The 19,007-nt window shown below is 44.5% G+C and overlaps 1 protein-coding gene across 2 annotated transcripts in view; it reads right to left on the bottom strand.

Moving 5' to 3' along the window:
* Nucleotides 1-983: 983 nt before the first annotated feature.
* Nucleotides 984-19,007, bottom strand: part of RASGEF1B (RasGEF domain family member 1B) — a 247,675-nt gene continuing 229,651 nt past the window's right edge. For both annotated transcript variants that reach the window (XM_053404309.1, XM_053404310.1), the window contains 10 exons: nucleotides 15,496-15,708; nucleotides 15,294-15,368; nucleotides 13,733-13,828; nucleotides 12,609-12,711; nucleotides 10,983-11,062; nucleotides 9,820-9,915; nucleotides 6,808-6,903; nucleotides 5,382-5,505; nucleotides 4,288-4,360; nucleotides 984-2,689 (listed from right to left, as the gene is read on the bottom strand). In XM_053404309.1, coding sequence (XP_053260284.1) covers nucleotides 2,665-2,689; nucleotides 4,288-4,360; nucleotides 5,382-5,505; nucleotides 6,808-6,903; nucleotides 9,820-9,915; nucleotides 10,983-11,062; nucleotides 12,609-12,711; nucleotides 13,733-13,828; nucleotides 15,294-15,368; nucleotides 15,496-15,708 — 981 coding nt within the window. In that variant the 3' untranslated portion in view covers nucleotides 984-2,664. The remainder of the gene's footprint in view (nucleotides 2,690-4,287; nucleotides 4,361-5,381; nucleotides 5,506-6,807; nucleotides 6,904-9,819; nucleotides 9,916-10,982; nucleotides 11,063-12,608; nucleotides 12,712-13,732; nucleotides 13,829-15,293; nucleotides 15,369-15,495; nucleotides 15,709-19,007) is intronic.

Below are 19,007 nucleotides of genomic sequence, written 5' to 3'. Positions count from 1 at the left end.
TCCCTTGATTTCAGGGAGTAGGAATGAGCTGAGTATTGCAGAACTGGCGAAACTGATGGGAAGAACCCAGAACCAGTGAGACCAAGCATTCCAGAAGGACTGGAACAAATTTATATTGTATTTATATTATGTTATAGCTGAAAGACAAGTGTAAGCAATTAACACCATTAGCAGGGTTATTTGAAGATTTGCGCTGTGGGTTAAACCACAGAGCCTGGGACTTGCTGATCAGAAGGTCAGCGGTTCAAATCCCCGTGACGGGGTGAGCTCCCGTTGCTCGGTCTCAGCTCCTGCCAACCTAGCAGTTCGAAAGCACGGCAGTGCAAGTAGATAAATAGGTACCGCTCCGGTGGGAAGGTAAATGGCATTTCCGTGTGCTGCTCTGGTTCACCGGAAGTAGCTTAGTCATGCTGACCACATGACCCAGAAGCTGTCTGCGGACAAACGCCGGCTCCCTCGGCCCATAGAGCGAGATGAGCGCCGCAACCCCAGAGTCCGTCACGACTGGACCTAATGGTCAGGGGTACCTTTACCTTTACGATGAAATTGCTACCTATTCAGGTTGAGTAATGTAATGTAATGTAAACCATGAGATGGGAGGGATGGAAGTCGTTAGGCTCAGCTGAGCCAAAGAGATAAAATAAGAGGTTATTTTATGATGTTACGTAATGTGATTATATGTAAATAAATATCATTTATATAAATGAGTTGAGTATGGCTCAGAGAAACTAGGAACACCCCATGGGAGTCTACACCCTTTCGTCAACCAAGACACGCATACAAACTCTGCCAATACAAGTTGTGATCACAGGGTGGTAGTAGTGTAAATTCTTAACAGTGGGATGCTGCACATCTCTCAAGGAGCGGAAGCCACCATTCTTTTTCAATAGGGTGTCTCTTTTCTTGCAGAAGTAATTAAAGAAGAAGAAGAGTCGAGCCTTGAATTCCTTTTCCAAATCTACAAGTATGCAGGGCAATGCAAGTGTAGATATAGATATATTTATTTTCAATTTTGAACGGCGGCATTGATTACATACAAATCCCTGTGCTTAGAAGACGATTCTGGCAAATGAAGGACCCCCACCTTGAACATTAGGCTGCCTAATAATGGAGGGTTATGCTTCATTTGACAGAATTTCCTAGAGGGCAAAATACAGTGGCTAAGCATTCCGGTTACTACAGAATGTATAACAAGAGGCCCTCTTTCACAGTCAAAACATTGCTCATAAACTCATGAAGCAAAAGACAGTCGGTTGTTTTCAACCCACACTTTAGCAGAAGATCATCCTTCCCTTGTCTTTAAGACATCACACAATTCCAGTTAGCTTTACTGGGTCACACATTACTTCAACCATTACTTCCGTTTTTCTCAAAAACCCTCAATAAAGGCATTGATCTACCCACGGTCTGAGCTGCAATTTTTGAAGAGGAAATAATAAGTCAAATTGTTCAACCAATAACCTGGGGTGGGAAGGAGATGCAGACCATTTGGTGATGTCTACATTAGAAATTTAAGACCGTTTCAAATTGGTTTAAATGTTTTGGCTCCCCAAGAAACTATGGGAGGAAATAGTTTTATGAACAAGGTAGAGAAGGAGTTGTAGTCCAATTACATCTAGAGTCATTCCTCCAATCCTGAGCTAGAGGTCTCTACCCTGACTACTTTCAGATAGCTACAGTTCCCGAGGTTTTCTGGATAAAGCCAGGAAGTTAAATCAGATTCATACCAGATTATGTTTACTGTGTAAACGTGCCCTTCAGAAACAAATAAAAAGACAGTGTAAGTATAAATTGGGGAGAGGGTTTCTTCTCTACAGAGTCTAGCTACATTTGCTACGTTTCCTTCTAGTGTCGCTGCTTTTCCTATCACAGCACTGAGTTTAATCACTTCTTGTTTTTAAATAATACCACAACAATAGTTTGCCAGCCAGCAGCAAACTCAAGAAAGAAACAAAACAAACGAAAAACCCAACGACCCCAAAGGAATAATCATTAATCCCTTTCCCACGATAAATAAACGCAAATCTTAAGCAGCCCATGTCACTTTGCCGTGAATGTTTCTTCTTCTCCCCAAGGAGGAAACCAAAGTTCTTAGATTCGCTGAGCAAAATATCAGCCCAAGACAGTTTTCCTTTCCATTCACCGCTCAAAACATGACGCAGTCGAAAAACGAGATGCCAGCAGTTGCAATGAAAGTTTGTTCGCGACTCCAGCCCACAAGTAGCAGCAAGTTGTTAATACAAAGGAGCAGCGATGTGAAAGTTTTTTTTTAAAGGTGGTGATGGAATCCCATCCAGGTGTTTTGAAATGATTCAAAGAAGAGTCAGATCTTCAAACGGTTTTTTCCTCATCGCTGTCTTTTGATCAATCACCCAAAACAAACCAGTCACTTAATCTGATGATCCATCAGGTTTGAGAAGCCGGTCTGCTTGTTCTCGAGTTAACTTGCGGTTGTTCCTTAAGTTTAATAAAGTCCTGACATGTCTTAACTAGCTGCACAGCTCTTATAACTTAAAATGTCACTTGATTTAAAGAGGGAGGGAGGGGGAGGAGGGGGAAAATAAATAAATAAGTGACATCAATAATGGCCTTCAATTAAAAAAATAATCCACGTCAGCACAGCAACAGCAGCAGCAGCAGCAGCAGCAGGAAGCCAGTCATGGATTAAACCCTTCCAAGAAGCGTTGACCTAAAAGACAGAGGAGTAGAGAGGACACACATTAGGAATAGAGGCAGCTGGTAGGACAGGTGGGAGCCCAACAGCAGGTGGCGCCAAAACCAATGACAAATGAAGCCCAAACCAATGGCAGACACAGCCAATTAATTCAAGTTTTGCTCCGGTTCTCCTCCTTTCTACAAGGGGCAATATGGCATCTGAGGAGCTGACAGCGAAGACCACCCCATGGGCAGGAAGGACAACAAACTGAGGATATTAAGGGGGCTCCCCATTGATTAGGACACTGGGAAACTGCTCCACACTCAGACGTTGCATTTGTTGGTCTCTCTCTGAACTGTCCACCAAATGGGTCTGGGTCTATTTTAGGGCTTGTGGCTCTCAGGAGCACAGTAGATTGGCAGCAACCTCAAAGGAGCTAAACGTCATCTTTCAAAAGTGCAGCGCAGACAGTGGGGAACCTCAGTCTGGGTTAGGGCAGAAGTGGCCCTCCAAATCTCTGTTTGGCCCTTGGGAGTTTCCTATAGCCACCCCCTCTCTTCCCAGGCTACGCCTGTCAATGGCCCCACCCTAAGGTCGCACCAAAACGTTGTGCAACTTTCTCAGGCAAAAAGGTATTGCGCTAGCAGGTTTCATTCCACAACTGCCATCGGCATATGATTTCATCTTTGCATGCCACAGTTCCTTAGCTAGCAAAGGAGGGACATTATGGGACTTTAACCAATGCAGCCTTCCCTAACCTGGTAGGTAAAGTAAAGGTAAAGGGACCCCTGACCATTAGGTCTAGTCGTGACCGACTCTGGGGTTGGAATGCTCATCTCGCTTTATTGGCCGAGGGAGCCGGCGTACAGCTTCCGGGTCATGTGGCCGGCATGACTAAGCTGCTTCTGGCGAACCAGAGCAGCGCACGGAAACGCCGTTTACCTTCCCGCTGGAGCGGTACCTATTTATCTACTTGCACTTTGACGTGCTTTCGAACTGCTAGGTTGACAGGAGCTGGAACCGAGCAACGGGAGCTCACCCCATCGTGGGGATTCGAACCGCCGACCTTCTGATCGGCAAGTCCTAGGCTCTGTGGTTTAACCCACAGTGCCACCCGCATCCCTTCCCTAACCTGGTGCGCTCTAGCTATTGTTAGACTCCAGCTCCCATCATGTTCAATTGTTAAGGAATGATGGGAGCTGCAGTCTAGCAGAATACAAAAGGGCACCAGGCCTGAATCACCACAACAAGTTAACTTTAGGAGAATTTAGAAACATGCATGACTGACTGGACAAAAGCCTTCAAACAAGAAAGGGAAGGAAAATGGAAATCTGTCTGGGCAAAAAAAAAAAAAATGCATTTATTCAATTTTTAAAGATGAAAAAGGAGGTTCCTAATACATTGGGGAAGGAAGGGTGGAAAGACCAAAAAAAACAGGAAGATTATTAGCTTGTGTGCTAATACTTTGGGAAAGCCCAGAAATTAAATATGACCTTTTTTTGGAAGTGACTTCACACCGTGTCCATCTGCTGAGGCATGCAGCAGTGGAACACTTGGTATCGAAGGTGTCTTAGCGCTCAAGCAACTTTGCAGTCTGCTGACATCTGACGGCAATCCCCTTTGACACTGACCTGAGAGTCTTCCATCTGTCTTTTTCAATGTGGTTCTCGGGGCCTTCGCTCTCGTAGGAAGCCAAGTAAAGTGCTGCAGTCAGAAGAAACAGAACGTCGTCATTACAGGCATGCGAGCCAGTGTAGTGTAACGGGTAGAGTGTCGGACTGGGACCCGGGAGACCAGGGTTCGAAACCCCACTCAGCTCACTGGAAGACCCCCGGGGCAAGTCACTCACTCTCAGCCTAACCTACCTCACAAGGTCATTGTGGAGATTAAAATGAGGAGGGGGAGAATTGTGTTGAGCTCCCTGGCAAAGAAGTCGGACGCAAATGCAACAAATAAAATAGCTATCTTTCAGTCCTTGCCTCAGAGGATTTCATCAGCATCTCAACGCTTGGGGTAGGGGCCATGTCACTTCCAAATGTACAGTAACAAGGTCTGGATGGTAAAGAACCCTCTTATAATTTGTTTTTATTTAAAAAAACTGCTTGCAGAATACTTTATCCATCCTGATCTTCTGTAATGACTGTCCTCCTCCTGCTATTTGTTGTTAGAATATTTGGCTATGGATTTTTGAATTATTGCAATTAATTACATGCCACCTTTCTATCTCAGTTGGGAAATTCATGGCAGGCGACAACCATTATTTGAAGCACAGTCGCCAGATTTAAACAACCATTATTTCTAGACTTGCATTGTTTTAATTGTGAATCAAATGTTTTTCTGTTGCAGGGACTGTCTTGCTTCTCCATCCTGTGATTCAGGTGGACTTCCTTCCTTCCTTCCTAGAGCTATTATGTACCTTTATTCATTGATAAGAGCAAACCACTCCCCTTTGTGATTGGAAGCGGGGGTTGTCTTGATGATGCTATGGATGCTAGCCAATCAGCACTGTATAAAGCTGGCCTTTCATCACTAACTTGTAGTACTGTGGGTTTTTTGTACTCCTCTTTCCCAGAGACTCACAGGTGTATCAAATGCTAACTCTGCCCTTCTTCTCCCAAGGGGCTACTTCCAACAAAGCTAGGGTGGTCTTCTGTATTTCCCAAAAATAAAGTGATAGATGACAGCAGGCGCACTGCTCAATGACTAGTGTTTGCACATCTCTTACCATCCTCGCTGAAGACTGGGACGGTGAGCAGGTATGGAAGGATTTTCCGGTCTCTTTCAAAAGGGCACTCAACTTGTTTCCACGTCATAAACTCACTCACTTGTTTAGCCAGTTCCCAAAATTTCTGGAATTTAATAGAGGGCAGAGAAAGTCAGTAGAAACATGTTCACAAAAAGAAAACAAACCCAACAACTAATCAAAGTCTGAGTCAAGAAAAGAGAGGAATGCGTGGTGTAAAATTCCAAATTAGTATTTCCAACAGCTGCGACAGAGGTAAAAAGGTAAAGGGACCCCTGATCATTAGGTCCAGTCATGGCTGACTCTGGGGTTGCGGTGTGCATCTCACTTTATTGGCCGAGGGAGCCGGCGTACAGCTTCCAGGTCATGTGGCCAGCATGACTAAGCCGCTTCTGGCGCACCAGAGCAGCGCACTGAAACTCCGTTTGCCTTTCCGCTGGTACCTAATTATCTACTTGCACTTTGACGTGCTTTCGAACTGCTAGGTTGGCAGGAACAGGAACCAAGTAATGGGAGCTCACCCCATCGTGGGGATTCGAACCACCGACCTTCTGATCGGCAAGTCCTAGGCTCTGTGGTTTAACCCACAGCGCCACCTGTGTCCCTTACGATAGAGGTACACTCGCTCTTTTCTTGAAGTAAGAACTGACAACGTCACATCACCCTTATATGATGGTGATGCTTCACCCTTAAGAGAGCCACAACTCCCAGGAAGTGGGCTTCATAATCTGTGAAAGGAATAGGGGTCTCCTAACAATTCTCAGCACCCTTAACAAACTTCAGTACCCAGGATTCTTTGGTGGAAGCCATGACAGTTTAAAATGGGACAGCTCAGTCGGTAGAGCATGAGACCTCTAATCTCAGGGTCATGGGTTTGAACCCCACGTTGGGCAAAAGATTCCTACATTGCAGGGGATTGAACAAGATGACCATAGCTGTCAACATTTCCCTTTTTTAAAGGGAAATTCCCTTATTCTGAATAGGATTCCTCGCAAGAAAAGGGAAACGTTGACAGCTATGCTTCCAAACTCTACAATTCTATGATTCTGCTTAAAATGTATAGTGCAGATGTGGCCCTAAAACAGATGTAAAAAGAGAGAGGGGGAAACCTGAATGCTTGTCTGTTTTTAGCGGAAGGGCATAGCCAACCACGAGCAGTAAAAGAGACAAAGTCAGAGCAGACATTCTCTCCCAAAGGGTGGGGTCTTTGCCAACAGGACCCGGCAGCAGACACCAAATGATTAAGTCTATACCTCCAGGACTAGTCATGCTCACAATTAGCATCAAGAGACGGGCAGCCAACCCTCCGGCAAGGCTTTCTGCTCACAGTTTAATTAGCAAAGCTTGTCGGTTAAAAAAACAAACCACACACAGACACATCGAGAAATTCCGAGCATGCTCTACTTACTTCGAAATTGACGTGACCGTTGGGCAGGCGGTTGGCGCAGCCCTCGTTGAGGAAGTAAATGTCCTTGATAAGCAGGCTGAAGAAAGGGATGACGATCTAAGGAAGAAGGGGAACAACAGGCTTAGTTAGCATCCAGTTCCAGAAGGGAGGAAGCCCAACAATGGGCGAAGTCAAGGTGTTCCAGTAAAAACTTGAAAACAGCTAATGCACGTAGCCTAGAGGCAAAGGAGCATTTCTAAGGTGCTTTATACAAAGTCTGACCTTTTTATTCATCTAGTTCAGCACCGTTGACACTGTCTAGTAGCCTTCCCCTCCCTTTCAGCAGTGCTGAAGCTAGCATAATAGTGACACTGTTTGTCTAAGGCACACATTCTTTTTCTACCAAAGGCCAGGGATCAGGGGCTGAACACAAGTATTAATGAACTTATGAGTTCAAGGATCTTTCTTTACACTCCCCGCAAATTCCTAAGGCCCAGCTGAAATTAAGCAGGACTGTGGCCAACCTTGAGCTGGAGGTTCTCCACTCTGGATGTATTTGCTCACTTATTTATTAAATTTATACCCTGGCCCTTCTTCCCAAAGGACCCCAGGACAGCAAGCTACAAGTGAGCAAACATCTTAAAAAACCATCCCAATACAGCCGCACACTGGGAAACCTCAATTTATTTATTTTTTTAAAATAACTTTTATTAGTATTTTCCAAACAACAACAACAACACGAAAGATATCAAAAAATAACAATACACAACACACAAAAATCAACATTCGAAAACTAAAGAAAGCAACAACAAGAACAACAAACAAATCCATATCTTACAAGTTAATATTATAAACACTAAAACAACAACAAGACATTGACTTCCACCAATCCCACAGCACCTCCTTTATCTCTCATTGTGTCTTCCTGTTTTCCTGTTTTCTTTATCATCTCTATCCTAACATCTAGATATATATCCTTCTTTCATATCCTTTCACTTCACAAGGTTACTCCAGACTCAGCCAGATTTCTGCCCTCGAACCTTGACTTTTGAGGTGTTCATTTAGGCACTCCCATTCTTTTTTTACTTCACTTTTTGGTTTTTGTCTTATTATGTCTGTCAGCCTCAATTTAAAAGGCCTGTTGAAGGAGAAAAGTCTTTGCTTGGCACCGAAAAGACAGCAGAGATGAGGCCTAGTTGATATTCAAGCGGGGAGTGATTCCAAAGGGCTGGTGCTGTGACAATATAAAGACCCGATTCCTATAATGTGCGGAATGGACCTCCTAATAAGATGGTATGTGCGGGGGGGGGGGCCCATCTCCAGTGCACAGAGACTAGGGCTGGGTGATATCTGGCTTTCAACACCGTGGTATATCACCAGCTAAACATAGCGATATACAAATATATCACAATGTCTGAAATAAAGGTGGATCTACGTTAAGGCATGGGCTGGCTGCACGGTTTTTCTCACATTGTGATTTTTGCATAACACACATCATGATTCACGATATGTCGGCAGATCAAAAATAATGAAACCGATATAATGATATAGCCTTCAGACCAGTTTTGGATGATATATCTCCCAACCCTAGCAGTGACTGATTTGATATATAAGGGGTGACCTTCAGGTATCCTGGTCCCAATGTTACTGGATTTTGCACACCAGAACCAAATTCTTGAACTTAGCTTGGGAGCTAAATGGGAGCCAGTTTCCCTTTGGGTTTCCCATTGCATCTGGCACGCAAACACACGGACACATACGCACAATAGCAGTATATTTCCAAACTTACAAGCTTATCATAAGAGTCTCAATACCTGATATATGGAACCTTCCTCTTTCCCCACTTCACAACCTCAATTTCATGGGGTGTTGGACCATAATAATCTTTCCAACCCCCTCCTGCAGTTTCTACTTCTAGAATTCCCTTCCCACCAAAACAAACAACCCAACCCACAATTGATCATGCAGGTAAAGGCTGGCTTTTTTTAAAGGTTCAGCTGAACTCCAGGATGTACTGCTTTCCTCAAACGTACAGAGATTTCAGAGAATATCTTTTAGCCGAGGAGCAGCCTGCAAAGCTTTCATCTTTCTGCCTTTCATCCGGAAAGAGCAAGGTGTTTGCTTCTCACTCTTTTCTACCTTGGCTCTATTTCTGGGGCAATGGGAATGAGAGAGAAAACCCACTAAGAAACTGATTCTCTGCAAAGGCAGCCATGGACAGGAATAACATCGCATTTCCCCATCAGGAAAGGCTTGCCCAAATAATTAGTGTTCCAGCTTGATTCATTTGCATTATTAAAACACATGCCTGGAGAACGCGTGGCCTTCAAGAAGTTGCTGGACTACAACTCCCATCATTCAAGACCACCAACCACATGGACTGGGGATGATGGAAGTTGGAGCCCAATGAAATTCTGCAAGGTTCCCATTATAAAGCCTTCCTTTCTGCTAGCTTAAAAAACAATAGAGCCTCTGACATCACCACTAGCTCTCACCTTTCATTTTTTAAAGCAACAACAACAAATTCCTAGGCCTTAAGAGTCACATGTATATGTTTGAAAGCGTGTGGGCAACATTTGGCAAAATATGAGGAGCCCAAGGGATGGATAAAATAGATCCCTAATGGAGAGGGACAGCATTTAGTATGCTGCATAGCTCCTTGCTTCTCCTCATGACTAGCCAAACCGGAATAAATTATCCAAAGTAAGAGAACTATACAAATGGGCCTAGCTTGCATCATTTATACAAGTTGCAGAAGGGAGATTTCCTTGGCATGAAACTGTGATTACCTTGGCACAGTGTTCAAGAGTATTTTTTTTAAGTGCAAAGCACACAGAACCCTTTAGGACAGGCCAGATGTGACATTTCTTTATGAAAAAAGGGACAATCAGTGACCAAAAATGCACATTTTCCCCCCAAGACGGTTCCCAGTTAGCAGGAAGCTGTGCTCCAGGCAGATGGCTTACCTGGTGCACACCTCCTAATAAGTAAATTTGATCCCTGGCCAACCACGAATATATTTGCAAATCATACCTTCTCTCTGTTGCTGTGTGCTGTCAAAGACCTCTGAGCTGCTCCACGCAGAGCTGTGCGGTAATTGTAAAAATTGCTGGAAGGGTCCATTTGATGCTAGATTTAAAAAAAGAGTGGAAATGTTCACAACATTTCCATGCCATAGCAGACACCACAAAATTATTTAGAAGTCCAGGATTTAATTCAGTGGAAGAGCACTGGATACAAAGCAGCAATCGGCCTGCTTTTAGATAGTTTTTAGTTTGCTGCTAGTGTTACCAATACAGTGGTACCTCGGGTTACAGACGCTTCAGGTTACATACACTTCAGGTTACAAACTCCGCTAACCCAGAAATATTACCTCGGGTTAAGAACTTTGCTTCGGGATGAGAACAGAAATCGTGCTCCGGCGGCACGGCGGCAGCAGGAGGCCCCATTAGCTAAAGTGGTGCTTCAGGTTAAGAACAGTTTCAGGTTAAGAATGGACCTCCGGAACGTATTAAGTACTTAACCCAAGGTACCACTGTAATTTCATTGTTTTCTTCATCTGTAAACTGCTCTGAGGTTTGTTTACTTTTTACAATCAAGCGATATGTAGATTTTATGAAATAAACAAATAAAGCAGACAACCAGCAAAGGCTCATCCAAAATTCGAAAGAGAGACAGAGATGGATGGAGATAAGCCACTGTATAGCTCTATATTTAGATAATCAGATATTTGAGTCAGATAAGCTATTTGGAAGTAATAGGAAATTTAATAAATTGGGACTCATGTTCTGCATATTCGCCCACGGAATAGATTTTCAGTGTAATGTTCCTTTTAGTATATTATTTTGTTTTATTATGTTTGTGTCCTCTGCCCTGGGACCTTCAGGTGAAGGAGAGATTACAAACGTTCAAAATAAATAAATAAAGCATTGCCCATTAAATGGCATATGGAAAGCATAGACTACTATAGATTTTTCTAATGGGCTAGGAGCTTCTCTTGTTGCTACACTGTAAGCAGCAGTGTGTAGTCAGAACATTTTATGATATTACCCACCCTCTCCAATCTTTAACGGAACTAGCATTAAGGATAGAAAAAATGCACAGAATAGGTAGATATCTTTGCATAGATGATGAGAACCACTTGTCCTGATAAACAAATGGATAAACAAGATTTCAGGTGACCAAACCACATTTACCTCAAGAATGTCGAATTTGGCCGTCTTGACTTTTGACCAGGTTTTCTTTAGCCTGGAGACAGGGCTCATATTCATTCCAGCTTTTAGTTCAAAAGGCCACAAGGAAGATGCAGAAACAAGAGCGAAAGAGCACATCATTATTCTGGACTAGATATATTTAAAAAGCAGGGGACAGGGAATTGAATATTTGCAAAGATAGCCATTCTGGCCTCCTTGCAGCATTGTGAAGATGTGACTAGAAAGTACTGGAGCTGCAGGTCTGGTAGCAAAAGCAGCCTCACATCCTCCTGTCCTCTGTCCTGAGAGTTGGGACTAAGGCTATGTGCACGCCAAACATTTAAAAGCACATTACTTCCCCCCAAAGAATCCTGGAAACTGTAGTTTGCAATTTCCAGCTCCTGTAACAAACTACAGCTCCCCAGATTCGTTTTTGGGAGAAGTCAGATACTTTAAATGCAGGGTTTGTACACAGCGTAAAAGACAAAACTAAGCATCAGGAAGTGTTTGTTCCCAATCTTGCCTCTGCCATGGTGACCTTTGGCACCCCATTCTCTCTCGGCCTCAGTCCTTCCCTCCTCAAATTGGGGATAATACCAATGACTACAGAGTTGTTGTAAGAATTACAGCTAGATAATAGATGTGAAGCAATCTGAATTATCATCATATTTCTTAATTAGCTGAACGTCCTAGTGTGGATTGTGACAATATAGAAACACAATACTAAAATCAGTTAAAACAATTTGCAATCAAAAGAATTGCTTGGGTCCTGACTGGAGATACTGTGCAATATAACAGGTAAGTATCATTATTATTATTATTCACTCTGCAAAGCAACAAGACAGTTCTATCTGGTTAGTGATACTACATTACAGAGCAGTTGTGCGGCAGGAGTGGGGAGACACAGGGTTCAGCTATTGGCAGCAACAATATAAATTTTCCCTGACCTGCTGTCTCCCAGATGTTGCTGGCTAAGCTACAACTAGAGATTGGGAAGAAAGCCAGTTTAGTTTGACCATGCTCACTGGGGCTGATGGGAGATGGAGTCTAACCACATCTGCAGTGTCACAAGTTGGACAAGGCTCCAGTATACCTGAAGAAGCGTCTCCACCCCCATCGTTCTACCCAGACACTGAGGTCCAGTGCCGAGGGCCTTCTGGCGATTCCCTCATTGCGAGAAGTGAGGTTACAGGGAACCAGGCAGAGGGCCTTCTCGGTAGTGGCGCCCACCCTGTGGAACGCCCTCCCACCAGATGTCAAAGAGAAAAACAACTACCAGACTTTTAGAAGACATCTGAAGGCAGCCCTGTTTAGGGAAGCTTTTAATGTTTAATAGGTTATTGTATTTTAATATTCTGTTGGAAGCTGCCCAGAGTGGCTGGGGAAACCCAGCCAGATGGGCGGGGTATAAATAATAATAATTTTTTTTATTATTATTAATTATTATTATTATTATTATTATTATTATTATTATTATCATTATTATTAGCAGTAGCAGCAGCAGCAGCAGCCCAGATCTGGCCTGAGTCAGACTGAGGTGAGCCAACTCATTCTCCAAACCAAGCACCCTTTAACAAGCAACAATTTAAAAATACCATGCAACTACGAAGGATTCCCGTCTATACTTACAAATAATGGCCATTAATGAGTTGAAGTTGCCAATGTTAAAGCACTCCCGGGCCACGTCGATGAAGTACTCTATCATCCTCGCTCGATGCTTTTTCTTCACAGGCTGAAGGAAAACAAACCCAAAAGAGAATATATTTAATTTCATTTAATTTATTTCTTGCAGAGGAAGGGACAAATGAAGGGGGAAAGCGCAGGCACATATGTCTATATCCAGAGGGTTCTTTTGTAACAGTACTCACTGCTAGAGCATACCAGGACCTCTTTTTTTCTACGCATGGAGGCCATTTTGTGCTGGCACCCATGGCACTTTCATGAGTGCCAACGCCTCATCTTTTTGCCCCCAAAAAGGACTGTCCCTACCATCTATGGCACTGTAATTTAACATTATTCTAAAGATACAGTACAAGAACTTGCAACACAAGGAGGACTTTAGGTTGTTCCATCCGCTCCACGCTTGGTATATTTGATCTATGCACTAGTGGCTGTTTCAGAACTGACAGAAAATCACAATGGGACTCGCATCTCGCATTCAGTGGAGGGCTATTGAGGCCCTTCTGCTAACCTTAGCTAGGTACTTCAGGTTCGCACACATTTTATTCTCTTTGGGTGAGCAAATTAAAATCATCCGAAAAAAGGATTTCGCACAGGGACTGAAACGTAGAGCCGATTAACACACATGTATTCGCAGGCCTGGCGGCATTACATGTCATCATTGGGCTTCATTGGTGCCAACCCCTTGCCAGACCCAAATGGTTGGAGGGATCTATTATTTCAAACTAGAGAGAGGGCAGGGCACCATATTTTAAATTCTCCTCCATGTTAAAAACAAAACACCAAGTTGAACACATTCCTAGCATAAACTAGAGCAGGCTTCTTCAACCTCGGCCCTCCAGATGTTTTGAGACTACAATTCCCATCAACCCTGACCACTGGTCCTGCTAGCTAGGGATCATGGGAGTTGTAGGCCAAAAACATCTGGAGTGCCGAGGTTGAGGAAACCTGAACTAGAGGAAGATTGAGCATATCTCCCATTTTCAGTTTATTACTTGCAGGGAGATTTTTTGATGTGGAAGGGTGTTACAAGTATGGCACCCAACCCCTAAACTGTAATCTGATTTGCTTACCATGCATATTTCTGTGGCAACTAAGTAACTGAGCCTGTTGAACCATTCTACGTAGGCTTCCAGGTTCCGCGCCTTCTTCCGGTCACCATAGCAGCTCTGAGAAGACAAGAGCAGCCGTTTGTTTCCCATGCCATGTTTCCAAGTGGGGGAAAATTCAACTTCTACAGCTTTATTATCGTCTTTACCTCACCTTGGTTTAAATGAGGTTTTATGTATAATACCCAAGAGGCATTCCCCTTCCAGAACTACAATTCCCAGAGTTCCCTGGGAGGAGGGATGGGTTGTTAAACCACTCTCAGAATAGTAGAAAAAGAAGAAGAAGAGTTTGGATTTGATATCCCGCTTTATCACTACCTGAAGGAGTCTCAAAGCGGCTAACATTCTCCTTTCCCTTCCTCCCCCACAACAAACACTCTGTGAGGTGAGTGGGGCTGAGAGATTTCGGAGAAGTGTGACTGGCCCAAGGTCACCCAGCAGCTGCATGTGGAGGAGCGGGGAATCGAACCCGGTTCACCAGATTGCGAGTCTACCGCTCTTAACCACTACACCACACTGGCTCTCACGTCTGTGAGGGGAATAAAGGTCTCCTAACAAGTCCCCGAAACTGCAGCTCCCAGGATTCTTTGGGGGAGCTATGACTGTTTAAAGTGGTTTCGTAGTGCTTCTCCTGTATGTTGATGATGTTAAAACAAGTCCACAGATGCTGTAATCTGGTGACGGTTTTACCCTCCCAATGAACTTCCTGTTCAGCATCATGGAGTGACATGACTCTCCAGGAAGCCAAAAGCAACCACAGGCAACCTCTTCAGTCTCTGCACTGCCATGTTCCTGCCCATCCTCTCATTTCTTCCCCTGCTGCACCTCCTATATGGAACCCACATAGTCCTGGTCTCAGTGTTGCAATCCTAGATTATCAATGGAGTTCAGAGAATCACGCATAATCGCAGAATTATACAGTTGGAAGGGATCAAGAGAATGATCTAGTCCAGCCTGTTAAGTTGTGGGTGAACATATCAGACGACACAGCGATTCTTCAAACAGTTCTTGTTTATTCACAGCCCAGAATAGAACTGAACTGAAGGGTTCAGCCAGCCTGCTTATATAGAGCTCCAGTACAACGCAACTGTAACCATTTTCTGTAACTATCCAATCACTGAACGTCACTTTCAATCCCTTATTTGCATATGTGGACCTGAGTGAAAACTATCTACAGTATTCCCCTGCTGGCCCAGGGTGAGAACTTCAGAACATAACACAGCCTTTCTCAACCTTGGGTCTCCAGATGTTTTTGGCCTACAACTCCCATCATCCCTGACCACTAGTCCTATGAGCTAGGGATCATGGGAGTTGTAGGCCAAAAACGTCGGGGGACCCAAGGTTGAGAACCACTGATTCTAGTCCAACCCCACAATGCAGGAATCTTTTGCCCAACGTGGGGCTCGGACCCACAACCCTGAGATGAAGGCCTTCATGCTCTACTGATACGAGTTAGCTGAACTTGTCCTGTAGACTGACAGAAACCTAGCACCCACACAAATGTCCACCCAGCCCCCTCATTCACCTTGTCGTTATCCAGCGGGTCCTTTTGTACAAATGCCTGGACAAACTCCTGTGGTCCAATGTAGTTGAGCCTCTCCTGCAGAATAGGGAAAGGAAAGGAATCAGGACCGGTGGCAAAATTCGCACACAGCTGTCAAAGAAAGGCGAACACAGAACACTGGCAAGATAAGGAGGCAGAGGAGAGCAGGACAGCGTCAACTCACTAGCTCTATGTGAGTCAGCTGCTGGGCTAGCATGTAAGGGTCGCTGCAGACGGTGATGATATCCCTCTGAATGGCCTGGGGTTTGGTCTTCAGGACTGTCAGCCGGTCCGTCGAGCTCGCGTTGATTTTGGCAAGCACCTCCTCGTACTGGCTAAGGGAGGCCAGCTTACGAATGAGATTCTGGATGATTTGCTGCACATTTTTCCGGTACATCTGCCAAAGGAAAAGAAAATAATTCATCAATTAGTTTCATTCATATCTCACCTTTCGTCCAAGGAACAGACAGGGTGGCCTACAGGCTTAGATGGCTGCAATGCATTATATGCAGGGCTTGCTCTGAAGATGGTTCGGAAACTTCAGCTAGTGCAGAATTCGATGGCCAGGCTGCTCACCGGGTCAAGGCGGTTTCAGCATATGACACCAATTCTGGCCCAAGCTCACTGGCTGCACATTAGCTTCTGGGCCCAATTCAAAGTGCTGGTTTTGACCAATAAAGCCTTAAACAGCTCAGGCCCACAATACCTCAAGGACAGCCTCTCTCCATAGGAACCTACCCAGACCTTGAAACCATCCTCTGAAGCCTTACATCGTGTGCCTCCTCCACGTGAGGTCTGGAGGGTGGCAAGATGAGAACGGGCCTTTTTGTGGTGGCTCCCTGTTTGCGGAACACTCTCCCCAGGGAGGTTTGCTTGGTGCCTTCATTATATAATTTTATGTTGTGAACCACTCTGAGATCTAAGGATGAAGGACGGTATGCACATTTTAATAACAACACCACCAATATTATAATTATAATACCTCCCCGCCTTTTTAAGCCTCATGGCATTTCTGTGAGTTAAGAGTGACATACGATGACTAACCCAAGGTTATCCAGTGAGCTTCATGGCTGAGTCAGGATTTGAACTCTGGTCTGCCAGGCCCTAGTCTTACACTCTAACCACTACCCCACACTGGCTCTGTTATTGCGTTATGCTTCATGCATATGTAATATCCTCAAGTATTCAAAGTGATTCATATTAGCACAGCCCTGTAAGGTATTGTTATCCCCATGGCTTTTTTGTGGGTGATAATATTCACCAGTATAGCACCTCTCTTCTGGAAGCCCACGGAAGCCATTTTGTGCTGGTACCATGACACTTTTAATAAGATATTAGTACAGGCTACTTCATTTTAAAAAAAACAAAACCAAACCAAAATCACACTGATTATGAGCCAAGCCTTGGTTTAGCTTAGTATTACACTCTAACCTGGACTCTTGATCCAGACAAACCACGATCTGTAGCCAAGGCTTGTTCTATAGCTTACTGTTCTTAGTTTGTGTGTGAGAAGATAAGCCCTGAGTCCAGGTTTGGATGCAATGCTAAACTAAACCATGGATTGGCTCACAGCAGCAGCACGATCGGACGAGGAGCAAAGTCGCTGTAATCTCAACTCACATGGCGATCTGTTCACACTAAGCCATGGTTTGGCTTAACGTTCCATACAAACTGAGTCACCGACGCTTTAACAAAGCAGCACATTGAAAGACCTATAAATTTATTACAGCATAAACAGGATTTTGGATGGAAAAATCTCTGCCCACCCACACCCCGCTGCTGAAAGGCACTGAGTGTGACAGCTTGGGAGACCGTAATGAGAGATGGCTTTCAGTGATCACTGGGGAGTTATCTCAGCCTAAAGACAAAAGAATAGCCTTATCACCGATTGCCTGTTGGGTGAGCTATACATGCTTATCTCACGATTTGATGTGACAGCTAATAAAGGTCAATGCAAAGGCGGGGGGGTGTGAGTGAGTGAGAGAGGGGGGTGGAGAGAGGGAGGGAGAGAGATTGAGAGATATAATCCATATGTTTAAATACGCACACAAATAAACTCAAGTTCTCTGTCTCCAAGTGGGTGGATGTGATTTTACCTTCAGACACAAAGGCCACCTTACCAAACTCTCACCCGTTGTCATAGACTGGCTGGTGGGAGGCACCAGCCGGGGAAATCCCCAGGGGAAGAAGGCTCAGAGCCAGGGGATTGGTGTGGGGATGACGATGAGTGGTCAGAGGGAGAAGAGGGAGCAGACTGGGGAGAGGAGGTGTCGGAAGCTGGAGAGGCAACAGGCTTTAGTGAGCAGGAAGAGGCTGTGACAGAGAGCAGTCCAGAATCGGAGGCTGGAGAGGAGGGGGACCAGGAGACAGAGATGAGGCAGGCTGCTGAAGAAGCCAGGGACTCTCTCCATTCTGCTGTAACCAACTCTTCTCCCCCTAATCCCCTACAACCCAGACAGGAATGAAGAGGGCAGAGCAACAAGACATAAGACGATGGAGCCTTGGGCTGCTGGGAAAGGAACTGGGGAGGAGCCTTAGAGTGTGGTGGGAAGGCAGGGACCTTCAGTGCTTGCAACTGCCTCACTGGGACAAGACCTACTGGGCAGAGTAGCAGGGATCACTAGGCCTGTACTGTTTTGGTTTCTCTGAGTAAAGAATTAGCTCACAGCTGGGTGTTTTATTTCTGACCGGCTTCTGACACCAGTCCTTAGTGGGCAGGATCTGGACAGGCTCGCTTTAAACCCAGCACGAGTTGCAATATTGTCATATAGGATGCGGTTGAAAGCAGTTAAGATTTGGGGAGGGGGGGTACAGCAAACAGCACTAACGGAAGGCGTCCATTCAGTCACCTGGGGCGGATGGGCAAACCTACGTAGGACTTCCTACAAACCCCTCAACTCTTGTAGCGATCTGCATTGCAGTGCAAAAGAAACAAGGTCACTCCCTCCTGCATTTACCCTTCCAAGAGAATTACTAGCCAATATAACTAATAATTTATGACATCCAGAACTGTACTGCGACGCTGGCTTTCTCTCTCAACCACCCCGCCTTTTCATAAGGGGGTGGGGGAAACAGAGTCTCTTCGAGATTCAGAAAGTCTTTGTTGTTATTATTTTTACGTGAACATTTATTACCCTCACATAATCTTTTTGGAACATTTTTATCTGAGGAACCCCTGCTAAGGGACCCATGTTGCGTGGGGACACTTTATGAAGGTGGCTCTTGGGCCACTAAGCAAGGCCGGCAAGGGCTTTTTGTAGGCCTGAAGCAGAGTTGTCCATTTCATTCTGAAAGTGTGTCCTTCCTTTTTAAAAAAAAAAAAACCCAGAACCCATCTAAGTCCTTTAGGGAGAATTAAAGCACTGCAAGCTTCCATAAAATGCAATGTCTCATATTGGGTGTCATAGATAAAGTGGGATATGCAGTCCAAGTAAATAAATAAATAAATAAATAGATGATAGATAGATGATAGATTGATACATAGATAGATAGATGATAGATAGATAGATAGATAGATAAATTTTAATTTATACCCTGCCCTCCCCGGCCAGGGCCGGGCTCAGGACGGCTAACACCAAATATGAATTACAATAAAACGTAATAGGAAAACAACAACAACCAACCAATCAACCAACAAACAAACAGTTAATTAAAATACGGCTTAAAATGCAGCTTAAAATGCAGCCTCATTTTAGT

Source organism: Podarcis raffonei, chromosome 9, assembly GCF_027172205.1.
Source record: "Podarcis raffonei isolate rPodRaf1 chromosome 9, rPodRaf1.pri, whole genome shotgun sequence".
In the NCBI taxonomy this organism is placed as follows: Eukaryota; Metazoa; Chordata; class Lepidosauria; order Squamata; family Lacertidae; genus Podarcis; species Podarcis raffonei.
Note: the sequence above shows the minus strand (reverse complement) of the source record. Positions and strands in the feature narration are given on the sequence as shown.